This window comes from Cornus florida, unplaced genomic scaffold, assembly GCF_030987335.1.
Source record: "Cornus florida cultivar Cherokee Brave unplaced genomic scaffold, ASM3098733v1 CherokeeBrave_3.0.0_Hap2_Chr10, whole genome shotgun sequence".
Classification (NCBI taxonomy): domain Eukaryota; kingdom Viridiplantae; phylum Streptophyta; class Magnoliopsida; order Cornales; family Cornaceae; genus Cornus; species Cornus florida.
Genome location: NW_026775580.1, coordinates 37619577 through 37630194, shown reverse-complemented (window position 1 = coordinate 37630194; position 10618 = coordinate 37619577). Strand labels below are relative to the sequence as shown.

At 36.4% G+C, this 10618-nt stretch overlaps 1 protein-coding gene across 2 annotated transcripts; it reads right to left on the bottom strand.

The window, feature by feature from the left end:
- Positions 1 to 274: 274 nt before the first annotated feature.
- On the bottom strand, positions 275 to 10129 carry LOC132278704 ((S)-scoulerine 9-O-methyltransferase-like). Of its 2 annotated transcripts, XM_059780560.1 has the most exons (5): positions 9753 to 10129; positions 9100 to 9197; positions 8949 to 9015; positions 1142 to 1981; positions 275 to 921 (listed from the first exon to the last, which is right to left on the bottom strand). In XM_059780560.1, exons 4-5 carry the CDS (start codon positions 1289 to 1291, stop codon positions 496 to 498), a joined length of 576 nt encoding a protein of 191 aa, XP_059636543.1. In that variant the 5' UTR covers positions 1292 to 1981; positions 8949 to 9015; positions 9100 to 9197; positions 9753 to 10129; the 3' UTR covers positions 275 to 495. The 2 variants fall into 2 exon arrangements, with proteins under 2 accessions (XP_059636543.1, XP_059636544.1); XM_059780561.1 differs by having other exon boundaries at positions 9100 to 10129.
- Between the last annotated feature and the right edge of the window lie 489 nt (positions 10130 to 10618).

Genomic DNA, 10618 nt, shown 5'->3' with positions numbered 1-10618 from the left:
TTTTTTTTGGTTGTAGTACTTTTTTTTATTGCGTGTGTGAAAAATCATTTGTTCTTACCAACAAACACTAACTAATAGATTATTAACTTAATGATATAACCTCACTATACTCAAAGAGAAGTGGAAACCTATTGATATAACTTCTCTACACTCGAAGAGAAGTGGGAACCAATGATATTATCTCTCTATACTCGGAGAGAAGTGAGAGTTCGAGACCTTGTAAAATGTAGTTAAATTTTCAAACAAGTATCTCATTTCAAAATTTAACTCGGTAACACAAAATAAGGTATTCAATCCGTCCAAGAGTTCTCACATTATTTATTATTAAAAGCTTACAAACAATATCAAATGAAACATATATATGAAAGACTTTGAATTCAACCTAAAAGGTGAATACCTTGTGCAATTGGAAAGATTCCATTATGTCCAAGGATTCTCACATTATTTCTTATCAAAAGCTTACAAACATTGACAAATGAAACAAATATACGAAGGTCACATCAAACAACCTCTATACACCATTTCTCTTGATGAATTATAGAACGCAAATTTCTGGTGAAACTGGAAAGATCTTTGTTTCAGCAACTTAGCTTTTGCTAGATCCGCAAATTCAGTTGTTGCTCTCTCCTTTCCGCCATTAGTGACTATCATCATGTTGAAGTCCATTGCTATTGCATTAACTGCTTCAGGTTTTGCTAGATCCGCAAATTCAGTTGTTGTTCTCTCCTTTCCGCCATTAGTGACTACCATCATGTAGAAGTCCACTGCTATTGTATTAACTGCTTCAGCATCATTTTGAAGTAGTTGAGGGATCGCAAACTCAACAACTATAACCTTACCATTACCATCATCAGGCACTGCCTTCCAGCAGTTTCTCAACAGCATGATGCAGCGATCATCGTCCCAATTATGCAATATTGTCTACATGCATAAAGAATATATATGTATGAGTAGTGTTATTGTGAAGAGCCCCCAATGTTAATTTGAGAAATGATGTTCGTGGCAATTAAGCTTCAAAAATCGTAATATCACACACATTTTGATGTCTATGCGTGTTTTATTATTATTATTATTATTTTCTCTCTTTATAGACTATTATACTGGTTATCGGTAAAGTAATTAATTTAAACTGATCACAAACCTTCAATAAAATGGCTTGTGCATTTGGCAGTGACTTGAACATATCTCCAGCAATATGCTCCACACATACAAAGCGATTAGTTAATATATGAGAAAGTACACTTTTGTGAATTCTAAACCAAAAGCAGTTATTATAAGAACAATGATACATGTATACACACAAAAACAAGAGAGTTGAACATGGGTTGCAGAGGAACTAACCAGGGAAGTCAAGAGCATTAGCAATGACATGAGGCAAATCAAAGTTTCTGCCATGAATGTGTGGACAAGCAGAGATTATCTTCCAAAGTGAAGTTCCATTGCCACCACCTACATCCACCAACTATGACTTCTTCAAATCCGGGTACACCTTGAACACCATATCAAAGAACAGCTATTGCTTAATCTTGGTTCCTTAGCAACATACTCATAAAAGCTCACACCATAATTTTTGTGGAACGGCATACACTCCGGTTCAAGCACCAATATCTTTGAGCTTGTAAAGACTTTCCACAAGCTCATTTGTCTTCAGCTGAAATTGTCTCCAAAATATCCTTTCCAAGGCATTGGCTGCGTTAGGATTGGCAGTGGTTATTTGGAGACAATTTCAGCTGAAGACAAATGAGCTTCAGGGCCTGAATCGCTAATGATATTGAAAACATTGAGCTCAATTGCAGCCCTTATGGCCATTTGGGTACCTATCAAATTTCCCATGCCCCAAGGGACAAGGTCTAAATCTTGTTCGCCTTTTATGGGTTTTGCTGCCTTTTGTTCCTTGTAATGGGGCAACATGCAAAATTATGCTTTTGAAGAGAGACGGAGAAAAATCAGTTTTAGCATAACAAAAAAGACACGGCATTGCCTGCAAAAGAAAGAAAATTTGGTTAATTTATTTTAACATATACTGTATCTAATAATGGCAAGAGAATACTTCCAATAATTTAGAACTTCTCCAAAAGATATATATATATATATATATATATATTTTCCTCTCCAAAGGATAACATTGATTTGATCATTAGTGTCACTTTAACGACAGAAGACATACCAAAAGATCTTCTCCCGGCGGCTAAATAATGATAATAATAATAATTTTTAACAACTGTAGGCGGCTAAATAATAATAATAATAATTGTTAGAAAAAAACGTGTGTGTACTTCGAGAAAGTGTCTTAAGATTTTAGAAGAGGCTAAACCATTTGCATTAAAAGAAGAGCAATGACACATTTTTCAAATTCGGAGGAAGAGAAATGTAAGAGAGGGTGTGTTGACACCCTTTTTGGTAAATGGCACTGAGGTGACACCATGATGTGGCAGATATATACCTTGTTTTAGGTTAATAAGTGATAATTAAGGATTTATTATGTGGAGAGATAAGAGTTTTGGATCAAGTAGAATTGTTATTCTCCTTATCTTCTGGGAGATAAAGGAGGAGATATATCATCGTATTTTTTCAACAACGGTAAATTTGCAGGGAAGTGATATCAAGAATGATTTTATTAGAATGTGTAATCTCTTCAAAAGAGTTGGCACCTTGGCTATGGTATGCTTATCTAATCAAGTTTGTTTAGAAGTTAATTTATATCTTTTTATGTAGTTATTCATTTTAGGACTCTTTATGATTTCTATAAATAATTGTAAAAGTATTTATTATAAGAGGTTCAACACCCTCAAAATCTTTTAATTATTGTTATTGCTTTCTCGAGCTCCAACTCTCATAAAATGTTTTGAGTTGACAACATGTCTTGCTTATGTGGCAACTTGTTTAGAAGCATACTTTGACTGTCTTAGTATATGATATATGCTTGTTTACCTTAGCACATGGTACCTGTTTGTCATCTTAACATGTGGTATATGCTTGTCTACCTGAATATATTATATACGCTTGTTCATCTTAACATGATTATATGCAGCATATCATCATGCTTTACATCCTTCTCCTGTATACTTTGACATGTTTTATGTGATCTTACTAGTTGTGTGAGTAGATAGTCTATTGCTATGTTATATGCTAGCTGTCCCCTTTTATATCTGGTTTTGGCATTGTCTCTTAGGATCTGTCGTATCCCTTAGATGCATTCTTGTTTCACGGGTTTCTTCCTTAGATAGGAGAAATTCATTCTGTAAGGACCTATGTCGGGAACCTTCTTGTCTGTTCTGTCGATTGATGCGAGTAAGGCTCATGTGAGCGTAGAGGACTGCGATTCACTTTTTTTTTTCCTTGTCTGGTGGATTGAGACGTGGGCCAGGGAGGCACTGTTTCATTTCCTTTTCCTTCGTGCCTTCTAGATCTAAGGCCTTAAGCGTAATGGTGCCAGTGTCATTGTTGTCAGAGTTTTGGGATTAGCTACCCAAACTCTCGCAGATGCCTGGTTTCCGTAGTGCCTTTGATAATGACCATTTTCGACATTGATGTCATTTGTATCGAAAAGTTCCCTTCTGGAGCATGTTACGAACTAGTGCCTTCTACTGTCATGCTACCTTACTAACGAGTAAATGTGGGCGAGTTCTAGTCACTATTCCTACTACCTTGTCACTCTCTTCTTCTATCATGTTTCAACGTTTTGTTGTCTTGGGATTCTCTCGGTAGTTGACGTTGAGTTAACGTGCCGATTCGTATGAGGTGTTGTCTCAGTTCATGGTTTCGCGTTCCTTCAGTTGATCTTTAGACTTCAGGATTTGTCCTTCAGTGCGTTGTGAGCTGTCATTTGATTTGACCTTATATTCGGTCATTATTCTGCTCTCTTTGGTATGTTCCTAATTTCGGGGACAAAATTCCTTTAAGGAGGGTAGGTTGTAACGACCCGGTCATTTGCCTTCCTTCCATTTTTTCTGAAATTTTACGAATGAATTTTTTTCGTTTAATTTTCTTTTCTGAGCTCCATTTCGTGTCGCTTAGTGTCATCTCGAGTGCTCAGAATTGGTTTATGAGACTCTTTCATGTGAATTGACAACTTCCTTTGAGGACCGAGTCATTTTCGCATTTTTCGTTTTTCAGACACTATGCGCTATTTCGTCTTTTCCCTATTTTGTCATTTTCCCTATTTCATCTTATCTCCGTTTGTCAGTTTTTGGCATAACCTCACTTCTCATGCTCGGAGTTGGTTTTTGACTTCATGTGCCTTCATCTTGAGTGATTTCCTCGAAATACGTATCTTTACTTTTGCAAGAAAGTACGCTGGTTGCTCCCAGTGTCCACAGGGGCATAGATGCACAATTCTTCTGAATCTTTTTAATTTCTTAGGGTGTTTTTCGCAAATATATTTTGAAGATATTTTATTTCAGGGGCATCTAAGAAAATATCTTTTGGAAGATATTTTCATTCTAGGGCAATTTCGCAGTTAACCCTTTTTGTAGGGGCCATTGTGCAATTAACGAAAGTTATTGCAAAAATGTCTCGTCTGGAGCCTGGATCCTCGAACGGGATTCATTTTCACTTTTTGTTGACTCGTAAATTCATAAAATTTCCTTCTGGTCATTTTTCTCCAGTTTCAGAATTTCTGGACCTAGTTGCTGCCAAACTTGTTCGGGGTATAACTTTCTGCTCGGGACTCAGTTTTCAATGCCATTTCTTCCTTTATTCATATTTTCTTATTTTCAATCTTTTTTGTTTACAAAGTTTTTCCGTTCGACCGTGTTTTCTCAAAATCCACTTTTCCGGACCCGGCGGAGCCCTTTCGGGGCACTTTTTGGGACTTACTATAAATATGGGACTTAAGAACAAAAAAATGAGATTTCTTCTTCATCTTCCTCTCCCATGTTCGGCCAAGCTCCCTCCCATGGCTGCCACTTTCTCTTTCCTCCTTTGATCCACTTTTCTTTGATGAAAAGTCTTCGGCCTTAACATTTGTTGTTCGCCTCGTCGTGCTCTACCATTACCCCTTATTAGAAACCATTTCTGACCAAATTTCAAGTTCGGGATTAAGGTCAAGTTTGGATTTTCATAGGGCTTCTTGGGGATTCATATAGATCGTATTGTCCCCGACAAAACCTAGGAGTTTCGTCGGATTCAGAGCCGTTTCAATTCGGTGGGGATTTGGGATTTTCATCTCAAATTGAGGTAAGAGGTGTTATAGGTTTAATTCTTGTTATATAACATGTTATTGATGCTTATACAACTTAATTGCATACTTAAATATGAATTTTCTTGTATTGGATTTGATTTTCCCGGTTGCTTATGACTTGTTTTAAACATGTAGCATGGTAATATAATGCTCTATAATATGGTTATTGACAAATATTAAATTGAGAAAATTTAAACAAGTATTAAAGATTTTATTTAATATTTATCTTGAATAAAATATTAAATCATGTGGCCTTAACTAGCTCAAAATCAATATGTATTACCATATTAAATTAGGCCTTAGCATGCTCTCCAACATAGTTGAATTTGAAAGTAATTGGAGGTATTTTGAAAATTAGTAATTATTAATTAATTTAATTAATTAATTTGCCCCGAGTGCACTATTCACTCTATTTGAATTCCGACTTGATATTCTTGATTTACATGCCATATAACTTCACATATATTTGATTTAGAATATTCGGTTAGGTTTTGAAACCTTTTATTTAATTAAATTCCATGTTTAAGATTTAATCCTCATTGTGATATACAATTTGGAATTGTATTATAGCATGCTAGAAAATTAAGCTTAGGTATAGTTGTTCACATATATTAAATTGGGATTAATTGCATGAGAATTGTAACTTTTAATTTATATTTAACTTTAGTGAGAGTTTAATTCACATGGTCTTAAATTGAGTGAAATAAACTTGTAATGTGATATTACATTAGTTCTTGACATGTTTTCTAACATAAGTTAATTTGAGAGCATTTGGTTAAGTTTGAAAATCAAGAGATTTTAATTAAAAGAATTAATTAAAATCTATTTTGTGGTCCTATTAGCTTAATTAAGGTTTTAACTTGATATTTGTATTGGCCATGACTTGTTTACTAGTATATATTAATTTGGGACTATTTGAAGTTGTTTTAGAACCTTGGGATTTAAATTAGTATGATTTAATTAAAGTTCTACCTTGTTGTTGTATTTAAACTCATGAGCTTATGTTTTCAATATTAAATATATTGTTATCTTGCGTAATGATTTGCACACTTCATATTTAACATCATTCATGCATAGCGTGTAACGAATCGCACACTGAAGATTCAACATTCATCATATCATATTAGTTGTGGATTTAGAGCATGTATTGTATAGGTTTCCAAATTTGGTTGTGCTTGGTAGATAGTTGATTATCTTATATATTCCTGTTGATATATGCGTTCTTGCACAACTTGTTGATTTTGGAAACTTGGGGGTGTTGTTGTTTGACTATGGTTAGGACGTGGTTCTAGTACGGGGGATAGTCCCTCTATGTAGTTTAGTGCGCACATATGGAGGTTACCCATGGACTAGTAACCCTAAAGTAACTATGTTGTCGGTCTGATCCGGCGTGACGTCCGAGTATCCACTTTGTTTGATTTCGCATTTCATTTTCAAGTTAATAACGAGATGATGTTGTCACTTGTTGTTCCTTATTTGTCGTTCCATTTTAATTTACATGATGTTAACTTTGCGAAATTGTGCTTTATGCGTTGTATTGGAAGTTCCAATGTTGGTTAAATTGCATCGATGTTGAAAATCGTGTTTTGACGTTCTAATAAAGCTTAGGATTGATCCTATTGATTCATTTATAACATAGACGTTAGGTGGCATGACCCACTTATGTTATTTTCGTGCTTTAGATTCCAAGATGATAGCTTTAAGAAATTGTATTTTGTTGCCTTGTATAATATGCTTTTATGTGGTTAGACTGCATTGAAGTTGTAATTTGCGTTTTGATTGTTCAGCATGGCCTAGGATGATTCCTTAGACTTATTTAGAACATACATGTTAGGTGACATGATCACTTTAGTTGTTTCTGTATTCGAGATTGCAAGTTAATACCTTTAAGAACCTATATCTTGTTGCTTTGTATAACGTGCTTCCATTTGTTTAAATGGCATAAATGATGTGATTTATGCTAGAAACACTCTAAGGTAGCTTAGGATGCTCCCTAAGTCTCATTTCGATATAGACGTTAGGTGGCATGAACCCCTTTAACATGTTTCACCTTAAGGTGATAAATTTGTAAAATGCTAGGTCGATGCATGCTCATCTCCTACAAGTAGCTTTATGTTACTCACCCCTACGATACTGGGGCATATTTCAGATACGAAGACTTGGTTCATGACGCCTAGCATTCCTTGGATGTCGTGTAGCTTTCAAGTTTCCATTTCATGCGAATGTTAGCATGAAATATCATTTTGTAGACTTATATGTCAAAATATGTATAATTGATTCCATGTATGTTATGTGTACTTAAGTACACTCCTTTCAATGTATTTGATATGTATGAGATGAGGCCAGAGGCCAATGACCATTATAGTGTATTCTATGTACTTTTTAACTTCATGAAATATTGTGAAAATCTTGAAAAATCGCAAGTTATTGCTTCACCATGGTTGTATCGGGTGTGGGAATTCCATTTTCATTCTTTCATAGTGTCTCATTAATCTTGTATAAAGTGTGGCCAAGGGCTGAACGGTCAATTGACTCCATTTTGTATTTTTGGATTCCATATTTTCCATTCCAAGTCCATTTTTGCCTTTTTGCCCGTTGGGGGGTTGAATTTTGCATCGGCTATGTTTTTAAGCCATGGACCATTGTAGCGCGTCTAAATAGGTAAGTTACATTCACGTGCATTGTCATTTTCGGGCAAAACCTCATCGTTTGTGTTTTGAGCCTCCAACGGACTCATTTTGCATTTTTTGTTGAATATTTTGATCTAGGGGTATTTTAGACTTTTAAATTTAGTTTTATTTCCCTCTTTTAATATGGTTGAATAGAAAACATGATTTTAGAAGAGGTTTCTTCTTCGTGTTTTTCCGGAAAATGTCGTCTTGGCATCGGAAATCGATCCTGGAGTTCAGCTCTCAGTTTTTAAATTTAGCTGCTTTTTGGACCCTCTGGACCAGTTTTTTTGGGAGAGCATTTTGGGCATTTCACAGTTCGTATTTTTCGATTTTCCTCAAAAATTTTGTAGACAACTCGATTTTGAGGGGGGTTTCTTCTTTGTGTTTTTCCAGAAAATGTCATCTAGGCCCTCAAATTTCCATTTTTTCCGGAAAAACCCCTGCTGCCGGGTTTTTGGGTCGCACCCTTACTGCCCCTTCACATCTAAATGTTTAGATGGGGCTTCGTAACCGGTTACATGTGCATGGGCAGTGCTTTGGTCGAGATTTTTGGCTTCCTAACCGGTTAGGAAGGTCTCCTAACCGGTTAGATGTTCTTGGTTGTCCCATTTTTGACCGTTTTGCCCCTTCTTCTTCCGTAAGCCATATCTTCTTCATCCAGACTCCGAATCAAGCGATTTTTGAGTCTAAGTTTATTGATTTTTCATTGTCTTTCCAATGGTGTGCTTGGTGGCACCCACTTTTAAGCTAGAAAGAACAATTTTTCCCCTAGGTTCAATCTTGTTCGTTTTTGAAACGTTGCTTCCCCATTTGATTCCTTTGGGTTCCGTGACCTCGTTGAGGGTCATAATGGTGTCTTAGAGACATGTTATATCTCTAGACACCATTGTTTTGTCTTTTGTTTCCGCACTTCGGATCCGTTATCGGGTCATCTTTAGGTTCATCACTGACGCACCGGGTTGAAAAACTTGGGCCGTCACAATTCCAAACAACAAAGGAAAAAAAAAAAACATCCTCTATATAAAACCAGGTGAGAGAATATTAAATTTATGGGACATCAAAATGCCTCCCTAGTAGACCATACAGTTCCATACCTCCATAATCTTTTTTTCTTCACATCCAAGTAAGAATCAGGAAGCACGTAACGGACTCTCGGCAGATCTGCACAATATTTGAACAACCACGCTTAGAAATCCCAATTTCAATAAACAATAGCAGAAACCAAGCATCAAGGACATAAAGTACCTTTGATCTTGTATGAAAGTTCTTCAGATACAAGGGCTCCAAATGCATAATAGTGTCTAGTTAAGACACAGTAGATTTTCATTCTTGTTTCTTCCTCACTGAAAAGCACAATAGGCACAAACAATAATAAATATCAAAAAAATTAAAACAAAACCCATACATGCAAGTTAGCAGTTGCAGAGTTGCAGAGAGAGAGAGAGGGGGGCAAGCTTGAGAGTTGAGAGACAACAGTTGAAGCTTGCGAACGGCGAACCCGAACTGTAACAGCAGGCGATGGAAACTGAAATATATGGGTTTTGATTTTTTGAACAATCTGGCATATCAGATATGGGTTTTGATTAGGTAATAGGTTTTGAACTTTTGATTCTTGCAGACATATAGATCAACTGAAATATATGGGTTTTGAAAAAATTGAAGCAACAAACACAATCTAGCAAGACTGTTGAAATCACTTAACAGCATTCTAAGGAACCAGTGTAACTACAAAGTCGCAGAAAGCAAAGAATGGATGAATGTAAAGCTCAACTACCATGCTTAAAGTGCCTAAAAAGTAATACTTTGAGGATAACCAAGAGTAGTGAATTTCAGATTCCAAAAGCAGTAATTCACAAAGTTAAAAAAACACATAAAACAATTGATAAACCAGTTCTTACAGACAGATAGATAAACCAAATTATATGGGTTTCGAACTTCTGATTCTTGTAGATTTTGTAGTTTGCAACAGAGAGAGGGCAAGTTCAGAGTTGAGAACGAGAATAGAGATGGAGGCGATTGGGGAGTTGCAGAGAGAGAGAGAGGGGGCAAGTTCAGAGTTGAGAACGAGAATAGAGATAGAGGCGCACGATTGGGGAGTTGCAGAGAGAGGGGGGGGCAAGTTCAGAGTTGAGACCAAGAATAGATATAGAGGCGCACGATTGGGGAGTTGCAGAGAGAGAGGGGGGGCGCAAGTTCAGAGTTAAGACCGAGAATAGAGATGGAGGTGATTGGGGAGTTACAGGGAGACAGAGAGGGAGAGAGGGGGGCAAGTTCAGAGTTGAGACCGAGAATAGAGATGGAGACGAATGGGGAGGCTGAAGAAAAACCTAGGGCTCGGATGAAATTGGTAAAGTTAGAAATAAATGGTAAATTAAGAAAATGGTAAAGTGAAATAATATTACATCCCCAAATTTTCCTGCACTTAGTTTGTAAAACGCTGGTAATTAGTAGTACTCAACACCAGCACTTTTTAAGAAATGCTGGTTATTAATACTCAAGCGCTTTTTTAAAAGCACTAGTGAAACCCTAATTTGTTGCAAGGAGGACTTGATTAATCCTAACCGTACTTCAATTCTAACTGTGAGTGGGGCTGGATGAGTTTTTAGCAGGTCGAGAGTTTAACATTAACAACCTTGGGCCGATACTGACTTTACTCAGGCTTGATTAAAGTTAGGCTTCGATGGGCTAGTAGAGAACCATTGAGGTAATACGTTATTTTAATGGCGTGGCTGATTCTTATTGGAGGGAGATTTTTCCCTCCACA

Excerpts from the sequence above, each read along its gene's own strand:
- LOC132278704 (XM_059780561.1), bottom strand. The coding sequence starts at position 1,291 with ATGTATCATTGTTCTTATAATAACTGCTTTTGGTTTAGAATTCACAAA. Across the intron at positions 922-1,141 it reads CACAAGCCATTTTATTGAAG|ACAATATTGCATAATTGGGA; the intron begins GTTTGTGATCAG and ends TTATGCATGTAG.